Source organism: Hippoglossus hippoglossus, chromosome 22, assembly GCF_009819705.1.
Source record: "Hippoglossus hippoglossus isolate fHipHip1 chromosome 22, fHipHip1.pri, whole genome shotgun sequence".
Classification (NCBI taxonomy): domain Eukaryota; kingdom Metazoa; phylum Chordata; class Actinopteri; order Pleuronectiformes; family Pleuronectidae; genus Hippoglossus; species Hippoglossus hippoglossus.
Genome location: NC_047172.1, coordinates 7,914,028 through 7,931,091, shown reverse-complemented (window position 1 = coordinate 7,931,091; position 17,064 = coordinate 7,914,028). Strand labels below are relative to the sequence as shown.

Here is a 17,064-nt window from a genome sequence, read left to right as displayed (position 1 = left end):
GTCCCACAATTGGGAAGTTTGCAGGATTACAAAGGCAAGAGTCAAAAAGGCATCAGCAACTAATAAGTAACATGCAATACATGTGAGGATTATACAAAAATAGTATATAGTCTCCTCCTCTGTGTATACGAGTTATAACACACACATGTACAATCTGTTGAAACTGCTCTGCCCCATATTCAACTAAATTAACTCATAATGAACAGACTTTGTTGAGATTGTCAGAAATGTGTAAATTTAATAGTGTACTTGTTATTTGAATCACAGTTAAAGGTGGTTTCGCACTGAACTACACTACATTGAGAGATGTTGCTACATTTTTAGCCACACACCTGGATTTAAGAAACATCTGTTCACATAATTCAGTCCAGTACAACACCATCAATGTATATAAAGTTAATAATAAAACATATATCTGAATCAATAGCTCTATGACAGCGTCAAATAAAACCCTGAACACCAGGCGTCATTAAAGTTAGCACGGTTGTATTATATTGTAGTAGATAGTGAAGATGTACCAAATGAAGTGAACAATGAGTGTAGACAACATTATATGATTTAATTATCTTTAGTGATGCATAAATATAAAAGAACATTTAATTTTGTAGCTGGAAATAATTTTTGTTTAATCTGTACCAGCACGGGGAAAGTAAGAATAACAGTACGACGAGTACTTTCCAAAACTTTACATAAGTACAACACTTGAGTAAATGTACAGCCCAATACTGTGTGTTTAACGGAAGCAGACGGTGGCTTTCATCACTTTATGGAGGTCATAAAACAACCCCCTTCATGTTTTATCAGCAGGTTATAGCCCTGATAAAGCTAATAAATGCAGGCTGATGTGTGCTGTGTTCCAAGCCGAGTCACTCATGTGTGGGGGCTTTGTGTCGTTTGTGATGGGGTGACATTCTGGATCTCATGTCTATCTAAAATAAATACCACTAAAGGTTTTGCTGGTGGTGGTTGGCTGGACAGACGGGCGACATCATCAGCCCAGGACTCGCTGGTCCGGATGTCATCCGAGCAGTCAGAATGAATTATTGATTTTTTTATCATTAAATTGAATATTGCAAATTATTTATTTCAAATATTATCAAATTTATCATTGCATAAAATAACACAGACACTACACCTACCAAAGTGCCCTGTTGTTAGGGTTACTCAGTACATTTACTTAAAATACTTTTTTTTAAAGTTTAGAGGTGAGTATTTTGTGTTTTACTCCTTTATCTGAAAACTACTAATTTTAAAATCATTTTCAATTTATTAAAATCATATGTACAAGAGCAGAAATAAGTTAATGTGCAGCCAGTAAATCCTAGTCTGTATTTTTTGGACATGAAACTTGCCTTGATACAGCTTGATGCAACACTGATGTAAAAGACTGTAGGGAACCATTGGGGCAGCTATGCTCAGGAGGTAGAGAGTGCCGTCCACTAACCAGAAGGTCAGTGGTTTGATCCCCGGCTCCTGTATTGCAATGTGCAAGATATTGAACCCCAAATTGCCCATGGCGCTTGCCCTGTGTGATAGTAGAAGCACTGAATGAAAGTGTGTGTATGGGTGAATGTGACTTGTAAAGAGCTTTGAGTGGTTGATGATACTGGAAATACAGTCATTTACCATCACCATCCTTCAAGAGGACAAAATACGCTAATGTCACGGTTGTGGAGAGCAGCTGGACCCAAATGCAGGAGCGAGGCAGGAGGCAGGTCCAATTAGAAAAAACAGTATTCATCGAAAACATATAATAAGGGGCAGACCCATCAGGAAACAAACAGGCAAACTCAAACTGTTCAGGAAAAACAAGGCTGGATAAGGAATTTGAAGCTGACAGAGACTAAACAGACGACTCGACAAAGACAGAACTCAGGAGATCAGAACTTCCCAAACTAAAACAGATGACATGCTAACACACTCACTGCCATTTTTCCACCTCTGCATCCAGTAATGTTTGCCGTGGTTCAAGGGCAATAATTAACTTGTGTAGACAGAGCAGACAGGCCTATCTTATCACCACAAACAATGTCCTTTCTACTGTCATCGTAAATGACATTCTGTCATTTCTCCTCTTTAGACACTTTAAAACCCAGTGCTCTTCAACCCTGATGCACACTCCGCCTCCTCTTGTCTCCCTTGTCTCTGCAGCAGAAGAAGAGCCAGGTTGCAACACAGCCAATCAAAAGGCCAACAACGGCAAGAACGGCGGCGAGCCAAATGGCCACGCTGTTCGAGCAATCAGGGTTGAGGGGCAGGGGCGTGCTGAGCGTTGTGGAGCTGTCGGATGTGGGTGCTGGCCTAGTCAAGCTGTTCCCCTTTGTGAAGATGTATGGATGCTCCTGAAAAACAAGGGTGAATCATACACTTCCACGTACTGTCAAATCAGTCACAAGTGGGTCAACGGCAGCTTTCTTACCTCAGTGGGGCATTTGACGCTATTTCTGGCATTTGTGAAATTGTTGTATGTCTGTTTTTCACCCACTGGCTCCAACTATGGGGTGAAACAGAAATAAATGTTTCAGTTCAGATCGTGACCAAAGTGCAGTGAGAGGTTGTAATTTAAACTGACTTCGTCCAAATCCCTTCCTCTGTCCAACTCGATTAGCCCTTTACTGTCCGTGCGGCCACACTCACCATGTTATTCCACAGAGCTACAGCCATGCCAGCATGTCCCCGCTCACTGAAATGGAAACAGTCCTCAGAGAAGTAGGTGTGGTCAGGTCTGCCGTCCTGGAGAGGAAAAAATACAGCATCAGTGTTTGCAGGAAAAAGGCTTATTTACTCTCCTTAACCTAAAATAATCTCTAAGTTTCTACAGGGAAGGAGACAAGTCACTTACAGCATTCAAAGGAATGATAGAGTTTTGAAAAAAGGGCTGAACAACCACAGCAAAGTCCTCTCTGCCCTCATAGCGGCCTCCGTACGCTACATTTTCCGCCTCCATCTGAAAAGAAAAACACAAATACTGTTGTTACTACAAGCAACATAACAATCATGTCTCCTCAGAGTGTCAGAGAGAAGAAAATCAGCCCTCGTCGTTCTTGTCAGTTCACCTGCATTTCCCGATTGATCCGTTTGACCTCAGCCAGCTCTATAGAGTCCTCTTCTGCTTGCAAGAAGCACGGGCATGCAATCCTGAGGAGGAGAGGTGGAGATTAAGAGCTGATTTAGAAAAATTAAAAGCTTAATCATCACTGCTTGCTGCCTGATGCAATCCACTGTATATTATGATATCTGTGGATGTGCTAGTCCTTTATTGAGCATCATATTATTACATATTCCTGTTATGACAAGTTATGAGATCAATATTAAGACATCTGCCTCAGACACAGAGTATTCGGTTCAATGTGCAATTGATTCGTCATGAGTGGATCGACAAGCGTACTGTTGTATCCAGGTGCACCCAAGACTGTCTCTTTTGACTCTGCGAAGGCCTTTGATTTCCAAGATCTCCATGACATTGACTATCGTCCTGGGAACCTGCGGACAAAAGAAAGATAGATATACGACTTTTACACAACTTTTTTCAAAGAATTCAATCCAATTGATCCTTTTTGATCATCAATGGAAAGTGAACACTGCCTTTTTAAATGCAGGATCTCTGGTGGTATTTATGGCACAATCCCATTTACCTCTTTGTACAAAATGTCCAAGCTCGTCATCATGTGGTGTCTGTAGCTCTGAGGCGACAGAGAGGCCTGTAGGTTTGAGACACACAACGTACAAGGATATTTATCAAATCACATTGAACACATGTACACATAAACCAACTCATGCCTGTGATCTGCAGGCTGGCATGGTGGGGTTGTGCATCACTGTCACCTCACAGCAAGATGGTTTACAGTTTGAATCCCTGTTCGGACAGGGGCCTTTTTGTGTGGAGGTTGCATGTTCTCCCTGTGTCTGCGTTTTGCAAACATGCAGATTGGGGTTAGGTTAAGTGGAGAATCTAACTTGACCGTAGGTGCGAATGGCCCTGTGGTACTCTGGCGACCTGTCCAGGGTGAACCCCACCTCTCGCCCAGTGCCAGCTGGGATTGGCTCGAGCCTCCATCACGCCCCAGTGTCCCTATACATTCACTTGGACTGCTGGACTACGCCGCACTAAACCAAGAACATTGTCTGCAATATTCTCTATGTTTACAACACATTAGAATCATCTATTAACTTTATCTATTTATCCATTAAGAGTAATTTCATTCAGTTGCATGCAATATCCTAATGTCTACTCTATATTCTTTTGATGTATTATCTCTATCTCTATCTATCTCTAGTTAACAAACTATAGCATCAGTAATTACATTTGTGAGCTGGATGCGATGTAATTTTGTTCCACTGTGTCTTGTTTGGGGTGACAGTAAGTTGTGTGGATCTTGTGCCGCCCCAAAAAGCACATAGCATCCATGAGACTGACCCTATGAGCTGTCACTATCACAGTCTCAGAGCTCTTAGTCTTAAATTTGTTGCTCTGCTTTGATATTCTGTTGCAAAGCCCACACATTAAAGAGAGAGAAAACCCCATCAGTAATGGAAAGAGAGAGCAAAGAAAGGGAAATGGAGGCGAGATGAGAAGAGAGAGAGAAGGAGCGAGGGAGACAGGATGAAGAGAGTCTGGGTTGACTTCAGTGTTGTTTATGCCTCTCAGAGAACAAGGCCCGCCACTGTGGCCCCGTGTGCTTGTTTAATTCAGACAGAGGCCTGCGCTGGAGGAGGGGGGCTGTTTTGTGGGAAGTGACAGAATGTGCTCATTGAGGAGAAACCACGTCTGCTCTCATCTCACTCTGACACGATAAAAACAATTAGAAAAAGAAAGAAGAAACAGCTCGATTGTTCTGCTCCGGTGCTCGAGCTACGTTTTGGAGAGTGATATCATGAGACAGCTCCACACAGGACATCAGCAGAACAGCGTGGGGACGTTTAACCACTTGTCCTGCATTTCCTGTGACGACGTCTTAAAGCAGCTCACCCGGTCGTGGCAGTACTGACACAGGTCATTGCCTCCGATGAAGAGGGTCACCAGCTTCCAGTCATTGTTGAAATCCACTGACTGTTTGCATTAAATGGATGGAGAGAGAATCACAGAGACAGGGAGGGAACAAAGATTATTCACTTGTTTCTCTTGTTCATTTCTTTAAACGTGAAACCAGTGCATGTTAAACTCACAGAATCATTTTTCAGGATATCAACCAGACGTCGGACCTGCCCTGGGATTCCTCTGTCGAGAATTATAGACAGACATGAGTCCACAAAACATTTGAGAGGGAGCTATTTTAACCTGATAGCAAATCAATACACTCACGATATTTTGGCCCCTGATACGGCCACGTTGAAGCCAGACTGTTTGCCATCTTGTCCCACTGACATTCCCTTGATTTGAGGATTGAACTTCTTTAGAATATCTGAAAATAAGAGGAGAGAAAAACACTAGTAGCTGTGTTCCAGTCCACCTCTGTCATCTAGTGGTGCTACTGTGCATTACACTTATAAAAGGTTCTCTAGAAACAAAGGGAGCTAGAGACTTACTGGGTAATGTTGTGACAGTCTCGAGAGTTTTGTCTCCTCCGATGCTGGTTAATGAAAAACAAATAATGAATAAAAAATGTGCAGGATGAAATGCAAATGATTTTGTTGTTGCACAGTCTCTCACCTCCATGCAACTCCTTTGTACTCGATTCTGAGCTGCAGCAGATTCTTGGCCTTTGCACCAAACCCAGTCTACAAAAGAGATGCAGACATCATTTTAATCATGTTTCTCTCTCAGACTTATTAAATCGATATTGTGCTCTCTGCTAATAAAATTATGTGATTAATCAGGTGATATTATTAATCCAGCATGTATCCATGTCCACTGGCTCTATATGACAAATTGGGTTGTGCAGAAATAATGTGTATACAACATAAAAAGACGCAACAAGATTGCTAGCTAGAAAAAATTATTATGTTTGTATTAGTTTCACAAGATAAATAAACAAATAAATCGATTCTATTTCTTGGTTCAAGTCCCTAGTGACATCAGTGGTTGGCACTTTTCAAAATAGAGATGAAATAGAATAAAGCAATAAAAGACATGTAAGTAAGTAGTTTATCTATAGGGCACCTTTTCACCGACAAGAGTCACAAGGTGCTTTACGGGGCCATAACAGTTAAAAAGTTGAAAACAGAATTGCATAAGCTCATAAAAAATGCAAAAATACACAACAGAAACATAGGAGAGGACATAAGAGACTAACAAGGTACACATGGTGCCTGTTTAAGTGTTTTTTTAATAATTCCTCAGCATGTTTATGACTAACAACTGAGATGCTACTGTCTTAAAACATGACTTTAGACCGGTGTGTGGATCTGTAATACATTTAAATGATTGGACCTGAGAGAGCGAGCGGACGAATAAGGGTGGAGTGGATCAGTTAGGTGTGCAGGGGCCTGATGGTGCAGTGATACAATATGTAAGAGTGAGAATTTTGAATTGATGCTTATAAAAGATCTGCATTGACTGATGGATCGCTGGTGAAAGTTCAGTCATCAAGTGAAGAAGACAATGGAAGACAACTGAAAGCTCCGGGGGAATAAAACTAGTCGGAGCTCACCGATAGAGAGTCGCCCAGAGCGGCCACCACCTTGATGTCTGCCGGCCGTAACCTGTGAACTAACAGAACATCAACGTGAACACACACGCTGCATCAAACTCACTTCCTGTGGCAGCTGAGTGACATCATGTGACTTTACCTGAAGTGGGCACAGAGTTGGACGGAGCCGTGTCGACGCAGGAGAAGTCACTTCCCCAGTTCTAAAGAATGACAGAGACGTGTTTTATGCATTTGTAGTTGTAATCTATTGCCGGCCATCGTGCACCAGCTCTATGATTATTGTGATGGAAGTTCTCTGGAAGCTGGTGAAAGGAGAACTCAGGCAGCAGCTGATGTCTTATGGAGAAGATTTTAATGTAGACTTGATGCATCAAGGAGACCAGAAGGTGAAACAATACACCAACGCCAACAGAGTAGCAATTATCACCCTCAAGTCTCACACAACATCCCAATTTATCTCCCTCACCCTGCGTCATCCATTCCAACAGCACATCCTTGAAAGGCTAGAATTGCTGTCACTCTCTATGTTACATGTAGGTGTTGGCATCCTATTGGACAGATAAGCCTAAAGCATGCATAAATCATGTTGTCTCCTTACGTCTTGCCACTGGTGTTATAAAATGCGTCTCTGTCTGGGGCATCTGAGTTAGATATGAAAGTCCATGAGCGTAGACACCCCGATGTACTGCTAGTTGGCCCTTTATCTGTAACCTGACCTTGGGTATTGCTTGGAGAGAAGGGAGCATGTGTGGAAGGAGACAGGCTCTATTCTCCTCATGGTGCTGTACTGATGAAATGTGTGAGGAAGGTCAAATACTCCTTCATAGTTATGACTTACGTTAACAGGAGGAGGGGTGGTCGGAGGGCCGGTGAAGGTGTGGTTGCTGTTGACTGCGGTCCTGAAGAATGGGCTGGTCTAATGAAGAAGAAATAATAAAAATAAGAATGTGAATCCATAAAATCGATTAAATACACATATTGGATTGTTTCTGACTCATTGAATGTTGCTGAAAGCCACGTTACCTCAGAGGGACACTTCAAATCGATACAGGCTTCAAAGTCATGGGAGAAAGTCTTGTTCCCCACTGGCTCTAACTGGGAGATTGTAAAAGTCAGAGATTTATTTTTTAATCATTCTGAATAGAAATAAAAGTCAAAATGCAAAGTAAGAAATGTCTTCTGGTGAAGTTAGTCACACCATGTTGTTCCAGAGAGCTTGAGCCATGAGAGTGTGAGCTTTCTGGCTCAGGTGAAAACAGTCGGGGGAGAAGTAAGAACGATCAGGACGGCCATCCTTTAAAAAAAAAGAAGAAGGGACGACATTTTTAAACATACAAAAATGAATGAAAACACAATTCTAATTAATGTTTCAAGTTTGTCAGCGTTTACCTCTAACGTGGGAAGTACTATCTCTCTCATGAAGGGCTGCAGGACCACGGTGAAGTTGTGGTGTGTGTCGTAGCGACCAGTGTCAATCAGCTCTCTCATGGCACGCTGCAAGGAAACACAGACCAAAGATAAAGAACAGAAAAAGGATGTCCCAGGTTGGGGAACAAATAAAATGTGCAGAGTCTATTTTCACAGATGAACTGACTCCACAGGTTTGAAACCTTTAATATTAACTATATGTGTTGTCACTATAGAAATGTGTTCCTCTTAACGTGTCATGGTTTTGTACCTGATATTCCCTGTTGAGGTCGTTGGCCCTCTGCAGTTCAGCGGATCCGTCTTTAGGCTTCAGTATACAGGGACAAATGAAACTGAAACACAAACATCAAAACTCTTAAGTGATGAGTTGGTCATGTTTATTTATTTATTTTTCTTAACCAAACTGTGTCTTAAAAAAACAGAACTCACTAACCTTGCAAACCAGGTGGGACAGCCCAGAGACTTGTCACTGTGCAGATCACGCAGCGGATCAACGACGAACATCTCCACCAGGTTAACAATGGCACGGGGCACCTGGGTAAAAAAACGAAACGTAGAGTTCATAGTGTGTCTGTGGTTTATGACACTGAAATGCTCCTGTGAGAGTAAGATGAGGGAATCATATACTTCACTGTGCAGGATGTCCAGAGCCTGGCGGATACGATTGGCCACATTCCTGGGCGAGAAAAAAACCTGTAGAGAGAAGCAGAGACAGTGTCAGTCAGTTAATCCCAGGTCATCAGCAGCTATTGTGATAATTAATGAATCATCTGAGTCAGGTGGTATTTCCTGTTGCTGGTTTGAGCTTCTTTCATGTCAGGATTTACTGCTTTTGGATGGATTTCGACAGTTGATAGATCAATACGAGCAATTTCAACATGAGTATGGCTGCAGGACATTCTAATGACCATTCATCACTATTGTTCTGACACTGTATCGATGAATAAAGATTGCAGATTAATCAATAATGATATAATTATTTGAAATGTCAATAGATTGTGATTCAACACTTTTGTCCTCTGTGATAAATTAAATCTGTCTTGATAAAATATATGAGTACTCACGCTGTTAGAGCAGAAGTCACATAAGTCATTGGCTCCAACAAACATAGTGATCACTTTCCAGTCATTGAGGAAATCAATGCGCTGTAAAGACAAGAGGTGAATTTAGCAATTATCAAAATAAAAGGGAAACAAAGGTTACACCAGGTTCAACTGTTGTTCACCACAGCCTTACCGAATCGTTTTTCATTTTGTCCACCAGGATGCGCACCTGTTGCACCATATCACTGAGAACAGGAAAAGAAAGGTGTGTATTCATTCCTCTGATGTGCTCATCATAAGTTCTGCTCAGGTTTTATTTGACAGGATTCGAAGGAACGTGACTGACCCGCTCTTGGCTCCCGCCACAGCCTGGTTGAGGAAGGCCTTGGGATTGTCCTCTTTACCTATTCCCTCTGAGAAGCCGGTCAGTGAGGGGTTAAACTCCTTCAGGATATCTGCAAAGCCACAGAGAAGCTCAATGTTGGCTCGGGATTGTATAAAACAATAATTCCATTTAATTTGATGAAATGACATAAAATAAGTGGAACGTACTTGGCAGAGTGGTTACCGTGGTGATGTTTTCATCCCCACCGATGCTGAAAGATGCAGAAACAGCTCATTACATCACAGAATCAACAAATGAATTCCCACACTGTTAAAAAATGTGACCCGGGTGAACTTTCCATTCTCTTACCTCCATGACAGTCCCCTGTACTCATTCATCACTAACAGGAGGTTGTCTACCTTTGCTCCCACACCATTGCCTGCCTGCAGAGAGACGACACATTCTGAGACCATGTACAAAACCAGTGGAAACATTTCCCATCTATCTATCTATCTATCTATCTATCTATCTATCTATCTATCTATCTATCTATCTATCTATCTATCTATCTATCTATCTATCTATCTATCTATCTATCTATCTATCTATCTATCTGTCTGTCTATCTGTCTGTCTGTCTGTCTGTCTATCTATCTGTCTGTCTGTCTGTCTGTCTGTCTGTCTGTCTGTCTATCTATCTATCTATAGATAGATATCTATTTTAGATATCTATCTTTTTTTCTTGTATTTTTATTTAGTTTTTCTTTTTTTATTGTGAGAATAACTTTTACTGCCATCATTTCTTTTAATCTTTATTTATCTTTTATCTAAATTTTGACTCATCGGTCAATTGTTATGCACTTTGAACTGCACTTACTGTTACACTTTACTGACTGATTGAGGTCATCTATCTATATCTATTTTGTCCATCTATATCTATATCGAAATCTATATCTATATCGAAATCTATATCTATATCGAAATCTGTATTGAGATAAATTTGGCTTTTCAAAAGTGGTGCAGAAATAAATTTGCAAATATAGCGGGAGAATGAAAATACTCACTGTCAGAGAATCGCCCACCGCTGCCACCACCTTGATATCTCCAGGTCTGAGTTCATGCACTGCACAGGAAGTAGAATCAAGTAGGTAACAGTATATTTCCATATACATCCATCAGTAGAACAGAGAATAAGAGCATGACAAATATTCTCTACCTGAAGTTGGTGTGGTGGGAGATGGACTGCGGTCTGTGCAGGGTATCTCTGTCCCCATCACCTGGGAACAGTTTGACTTCCTGCTGCTGCTGACCTGCCGTTGAGTTGTAAGACTTCTGGGGTCTGTTACTGAGGAGGCTTTGTTGTAAAGTGTCGTCTCTCTGTCAGAGGGGGAATTGTTCTGTGTCCTCAAGAAAGGTCGTTCCTGAGACGAGAGTGGAAAAGAAGTGAGGCAATAGTATTTAAATCTTATTTTGAAAGTCTGTTTTGAGGTTTGGGACCTTGGATTGAATTCTGAATGATTTAGGACACGTCTTTAGGACATTTTTGCATCAAACCACAGTAACGGGTGACTGAAAACACTGTGTTTAGCAATGGCAGGCCTCACCTGGGTGGGGCAAGGGATAGCGATGACACCGTTGTCCGTGATCTTTGTCTGACCTGTCATTGGCTGGAGCTGGAGGAGGAAACGTGACGATTGGTTAAGATTTTTAGGTTCAAGTGGGGCCATCGTGTTTAGCCAATTACCACAGAGCATGTAATAGAGCTGATTGCACAACGCGCGTGTTCATAATGCAGAGTGAACGATGATGGAGAAAGACATCATGAAGATAATCCCACCAAGTTAATCTTTACATCTCTTATCTAATCTCAGGTCAGAGCAACAAGCGTTAACTGTAGTAATCGTTCCATCGTTTCATTTTACGACTCAGACGCAGGGTCGATGACAGTGTCAGGACACAGTAAAGATCAACGCAGAAGATATTCAACTTGCTGCTTTGTCATTCTGCACGTTTGAATTTGCCATTCGTTACTTTGGTTTTTAATAAATTACCATGTTTGTCCAAAGCTGAACAGCAAGTTGGTTTATGTCAGACCCCAGGTTGTCCTGCAAAGAAACACAAGACATGTGCTCGTTACACATTAGCCATTTCAAAGGACACTTTGTTACTCAAAGGAAGGTTTGTTTACCATATAGTTATATTATTGTTATGGCATCTTGAAATATCTTTTTCTTTACTTACAGAATCTGAGCTGGGTTCAAGGATGACTGGGGCAGAGTGTAGCACGACAGAGAAGTCTGAACTGCTGCTGTGCCACCTTGGATTTTCCAAAACACCACTTAGAGAATCCTGAAGACACGAAAGGCGAATGATTCTTAATTGTTATGGTATCTTTATTTATATAGCACCTTTCAAAGCAGTCATTATAAAGTGCTTCACAGAAAGAACAAATAAAAAACAAGAGAATACAACAATCTAAGACAACAAGAAAAAGGAATAGAATAGTATTTAAATAAAAGACAAAAAAATACTATAAAAGACTTGAACATGAGCCGGAAGCAACAGTTGACTTTTTACCTGCAGAGTTTTTAGAAGAATTGCTTTTTGTAGGCGCTGGTTTATGCCTTCATTTCTCATACAGTCACAACTGCAACAATAAAGAGTGAAAAACATCACTGACATCTTTTACAAAGAGCAAGATCACAACACTCTTTTTATTTTAAAATAACAAGCTATTTCTGCTAGTTCCAAAAATAAAGAAGATAAAAAAACTCTCACTTGTCCTGCTGGTGAAACGCGCTCCACACTGTGACATGGATTAATGCACGATGCAGCTGTACAGAAGCACCAAGCATGTTAGTTTTGTCTTTTATTATTTATTCAAAGCTAAATTCTAGTGACCAAAACGCTACCATACCTTTTCTTGCAATGTCAGCAGAGCTGTCTCCGCATCCCGAACAACAGCTGCGACATCTGCAGCAACCTGAGGCAAGAAAATCCAGTCGCATTAATCCTATCGTCCATCTATACATCCACTCGCTATGTTGCATTAGGTCGAATCACATGATTTTGCATGAAAGAAGGAATCTTACATGAGGCGAGCAGGCACACAAGGAATCTGCCGAGACAAACATCAGAACAAACTTCCAGCCGGAGACCTGCAACAAAATATGAAGGACACATATTATCTTTAAATAATGTAGAAGATGTATGAAAAGCGCAAAAGTGAGCAAACTCTATATATGTAAATGGTTTTCTGTCACAATTAACTTTAATTTGTTTAAAGGTGATAAAGAAACAAGATGCTTATTTGGGTTCTAGCTGAGACTTAAGAGGATTGCTTCATGTGTATGGAGTCTTGTTAGTGTTGCTTGTCCTTCCAAATACAGAATCTGATCCAAGTCAAAGTATCATGTATTCTTGTTGTTTTATTCTATTTATGGAGAGTAAACTGGATTCTCTGAAATGTCTACAAAACATTCAACTTTGTTCTGAGAGGGTGAATGTGCACCTGATGTGACAGGGGCCGCGACAGTTCTTCAGCTTCCTTCAACAATCTCCTGCAACACAAACACTCTCATATAATAAGCTTCAAACCACATTTAAAATGTGTGACCGCTCATCTGTGTGCGATGTGTCTATTACCTGGGCTGCGATGAGGCCTGAGCCACATGCTGAGGGATCATTTCAGGGGTAAACATGGAGAGCAACTCTATAAAAGTCACACAGACACAATCGTAAAGGGTAAAACTACAGTATGTTTCATCCCTCACATCACATTCAGACTGTGGATTATGAACATTATGAATTATAAAATGCTTTTATCATTTCATCAACGAGGGTTTATGGCCCCTGGTCTTATCCTGAGCGATAAACTCGACTAAACTGTAAGATAATTGTTCCCTCGCTCGTTCATCAAAGTGTGCTCTGTATCTGGAGTTTCCTGTAACACGCTCTTGACTTTTAGTTCAAATCCACTCAACAGTTAATGAGTGACAGAGAAAGATTATTGTGTTTAACTACAACAAAATCAATGACCAGGACACTAACATTTATTTCCGTGCACTTTGTGATTGTAAATAGAAATTGTAAAATACTTTGTTGAGACCGCTTGTTATTTTAGATGATTATGTACTTTTGTCTTTCCACTAATTTGTAGAAATACTCAGTGGTGAGAAAGCGTAGTGGGACTTACCAGTTATTCTACTGACCAGGATGGATGCTTCGTGCCTAATTATGGAGACGTACACATCTTCAGATACAAATAGATTGAAATCACCACTTCCTGCTCTTCCAAGTATATGTTTATGCGTCTTACCTGTGAGACAGCGGCATCCCAAAGGTGTAAACAGCTGAGATATCGGCAGGTCTGAGAGCGTCGACTGAAAACAAGTGAATTAAAGCAAAGTTATGATACAACGCTGCAAATGGTTTTAGATCATTTGGCCTGAATTGATCAAATAAGAGATCTGCTCATGACAGAAATCAGTCAAAAGAAAACACCAACCTGAGGAGGGTGGAGACGAGGGTCCAGGTGTTGGTGAGCAAAGTACTGACATGTAAGTTTCTGCCTGTGACATAAATATGAAAACTCTTAGACTATTATTGTCAATATATCTGTAAAAAGCAAATGACGGGTTTTAAATAACACTCAGACACGATGATGGACTGTACCGTACCGTCTCTTGTTTTTCTGTTGGCTGATCATTTTCACCCACAATGTAAACAGCATCTAGATGTGACATAGGAAACAAATACAGCGAAAAATTGAACACCCAAAAGTAATGCATTAAAAAACTCCCTCTTCTCGTCTTGCACTTTCCTTTTAAAATAGTGATTTAATGAATGAAATGATTTAGTTTATTACAGAGAGACCATTTTCTTTGTTAAACCATGCATGGGATCACGTTTCTTTACTTTTGCTTCAAGGTTAAAGCTGCTTTGCGGCGAATTACCTGACGTTACAGTCACTTATTGCTCGTATCATCATCCTGTGTAATAAACTGTGGTGTAATAAACTTCCTGTGTGGTTTAGTCTTTTTCCATTTGCAGCCCAAAGTCCTTTGTGCACATTTATACATAGCAGACAATGAACTGTTTATCACACATTATAATGCCATTGTGACTGATTATAAAACTATTTGGCAACAACTGTAACTCATCCACCCATACGTGGAGGCTGGTTTATAAGCAGATACCTAATTATAATATAGTAAAGCACACATTGTAATATGATATATTTCTTCAAATGAGAAGTTACAATTGCTGACAAATTCTGTGCATTAAACATTGATAAATGCAATGAATGACTGCATTAGAGCATCTTGCATCAAATTATATTATACTGCTTATAAATGCTGATATCAAAGGTTTTAAAGTAAAGTGTTACCCTGGTGTCATATAATGCCGGAGAAAACTCAAAATCTGAAATGCACGGTTTAGGAATGAGTTCAGATACAGCTTCTGCAATGATTTATGTGTAAACTAGTCTAACTCATGGTGCAGGATAACTTACAATATGTGAACATTACCACAACAACAGAAGAGGGAAACTGGCTGTGCTTTATCTTTCTCCCCAAATAAGAAAATTCCTTGTATGTTGAAAACCTCAATAAATCTGATTCTGATCCCTCCAAACGTCCCCGAGTGCAACGTGTCATTCAGCTCATTCAATATGTAAACATGACTGTAAATGTGTACAGTTATTGCCTGTTCTTTACCTGTAAACTGAGCACAGGATCCAACGAGGACGGCCAGAATCAGGAGCGCACATCTCGTCTTCATGGTGTAAGCAGATAACTGAGCGCCTTCCACACTGAGGGGGTTTGTGGGTTTCCTCCTCTTCTCTTCCCTCGGCCTAAAAAAACGTCTGCTCTCACCGCCTGTAAAAGTGCCAGTGCAGGGTGTGGAGAAGAGAGAGAGAGTGTTCCTGAGAGGGCAAAGCGTTGAAAAGGGGAGAAAAAGATGAGGAAAACCTCTCTTCGTGCGAACTCTTTTATTGTCAGTCATATCTTCCCTTTATCAGTTTATCAGGATAACAATCAAGCAGATTCCTGATCGTTCCTCCCTCTCCGTATCTGTGATTTGTTTGTCAGTCTGAAGCTGAGTCACCTGCAGTTTATCCTGGACATCTAAATAATATTCTCATTTTTATAACAGACCAAACTGAGACCAGTTTATGTTTAAATTGTTGCTAACGTCTTGTCAGTGGCATATAGCTGTGACCATGATATTTTATCAGTCAATCAATGAGCACTGTTCCTATAAATAAAAATAACAAATAAAATATAATTTACAAGGTGAAAGGCCTAAAGATATAATCCTTCATAATCATATTTTGGTTTATGTCTTTTGCCAATACAGAGCCAGACACACTTTATAACATCCATAATTTAAAAATAAATGTAAATGAATATAATTAGGATATTTGTTTCAATGCTGCTTGAACAGAAACCTTTTAAAACTTGTATCCAATGTGACATTGTTTCTATAGGTTTTCTGTTTTCAATTTATCCAATGTAAATGGTCTGTATTTAAATGGTCTGTATTTATATATTGAGCTTTTCTAGTCTTGTTGACCACTCAAAGTACAGTACAGTACTGTGACACAAGCGGTTACCACAGTGGGTCGAGGCAGCGCGGAGCACACGGGACACAGAGCAACGTTTCAAATACTTATCATGATGCACACACACACACACACACACGCCTCACCACTTCACACCACTGTGCATCTTAAAGCCAACGCTTAATGTCCATGTGAGTGTCAGTCAGCAGCCTCATCTTAGTCCAGCCGATACTGCATTTAAAGGAGAAAATGATGAGACGAGTCCAAGCAACTGTGTCAATCATCTCCCCGGTTACCAGCTCCACACATTCATTAGTGACTACCCCAACAAACACTACAGATTAATTTGCATAGCTGACTCTGTTATTTGTAGAAATTTATTTTTAAATATGTATGAGGCACATCATGAATCGAGAGGAAGGGGGGCCCACAGAGACTGCTTGTGTATAGGGCCCAGAATCTTGTGCTACGCCCCTACACAGTGCAATCATACAATTTCATATAAATCATGTCTAAATATGTTCCTCTCTGATTTAGAGCTGTGCTAGTGCTTTGCCGAGCAGCAGACAGTTCCTGTGATGATAAATGTAACCACCAGGGGTTTCATATACATGTTGTGTAAGAATATGTTAACAACCAAACAACCAAACTGTTTATGTTCAGTTTTGGAGATGAGATGAGATCAGATTGTTAAACACTTTATGAGTTTGTCCTCAGATTGGCTTTGCAGATAGTCCGACCCTTGGAATCGAGCGACAAGTAAAACAGCAAGTCATCTCGAGTTATCAGATTTTGTTTATGTCTTTTTTTTATGGTTTATAACATTTTGATATGTTGCAACAAAACAAGTGCACCTATCAAAATGCTATTACTGAGGGAATTGACTGTACATTGTAATTGACTGTTACTGAGGGTTGGACAGAGCTGCAGTTGAACATGAGGCCTCTCATATTCTTTATCATGACGGCAAATCACAAAACCCGACAACACGTAGGAGAACACAATCGCAAAAAATAGAGTACAAGAAGAAATCACAATCAGTGATGAGCTCCAGAAGTGTTGTGTGGACTCAAACACTTCACCCTCCCCTCCACCAGCACAGTGGTGAGCA

The 17,064-nt window shown here is 40.5% G+C and overlaps 1 protein-coding gene across 1 annotated transcript; it reads right to left on the bottom strand.

Annotated features, from left to right (window-relative positions):
• Positions 1-523: 523 nt before the first annotated feature.
• Positions 524-15,849, bottom strand: LOC117755514 (phospholipase B1, membrane-associated-like). Its single transcript, XM_034575371.1, has 42 exons — positions 15,106-15,849; positions 14,065-14,117; positions 13,893-13,956; positions 13,704-13,767; positions 13,581-13,615; positions 13,031-13,097; positions 12,897-12,945; positions 12,478-12,543; positions 12,303-12,368; positions 12,164-12,219; positions 11,963-12,032; positions 11,627-11,734; positions 11,437-11,490; positions 10,990-11,058; positions 10,602-10,806; positions 10,450-10,508; positions 9,756-9,829; positions 9,614-9,657; positions 9,408-9,516; positions 9,255-9,306; positions 9,083-9,163; positions 8,646-8,711; positions 8,452-8,552; positions 8,269-8,350; positions 7,980-8,084; positions 7,789-7,884; positions 7,614-7,685; positions 7,429-7,506; positions 6,730-6,790; positions 6,591-6,649; positions 5,651-5,718; positions 5,527-5,570; positions 5,303-5,402; positions 5,167-5,218; positions 4,970-5,050; positions 3,636-3,701; positions 3,389-3,483; positions 3,057-3,138; positions 2,843-2,947; positions 2,638-2,733; positions 2,420-2,494; positions 524-2,342 (listed from the first exon to the last, which is right to left on the bottom strand). Exons 1-42 carry the CDS (start codon positions 15,392-15,394, stop codon positions 2,103-2,105), a joined length of 3,558 nt encoding a protein of 1,185 aa, XP_034431262.1. The 5' UTR covers positions 15,395-15,849; the 3' UTR covers positions 524-2,102.
• Between the last annotated feature and the right edge of the window lie 1,215 nt (positions 15,850-17,064).

Bases quoted from the DNA above. Each gene is read 5' to 3' on its own strand.
- LOC117755514 (XM_034575371.1), bottom strand. From the start codon at position 15,394: ATGACTGACAATAAAAGAGTTCGCACGAAGAGAGGTTTTCCTCATCTT. The intron at 5,571-5,650 runs GTGAGAGACTGT...TTCATTAACCAG, and splicing joins TACAAAGGAGTTGCATGGAG to CATCGGAGGAGACAAAACTC. The intron at 2,495-2,637 runs GTGAGTGTGGCC...TTCACCCCATAG, and splicing joins TAGCTCTGTGGAATAACATG to TTGGAGCCAGTGGGTGAAAA.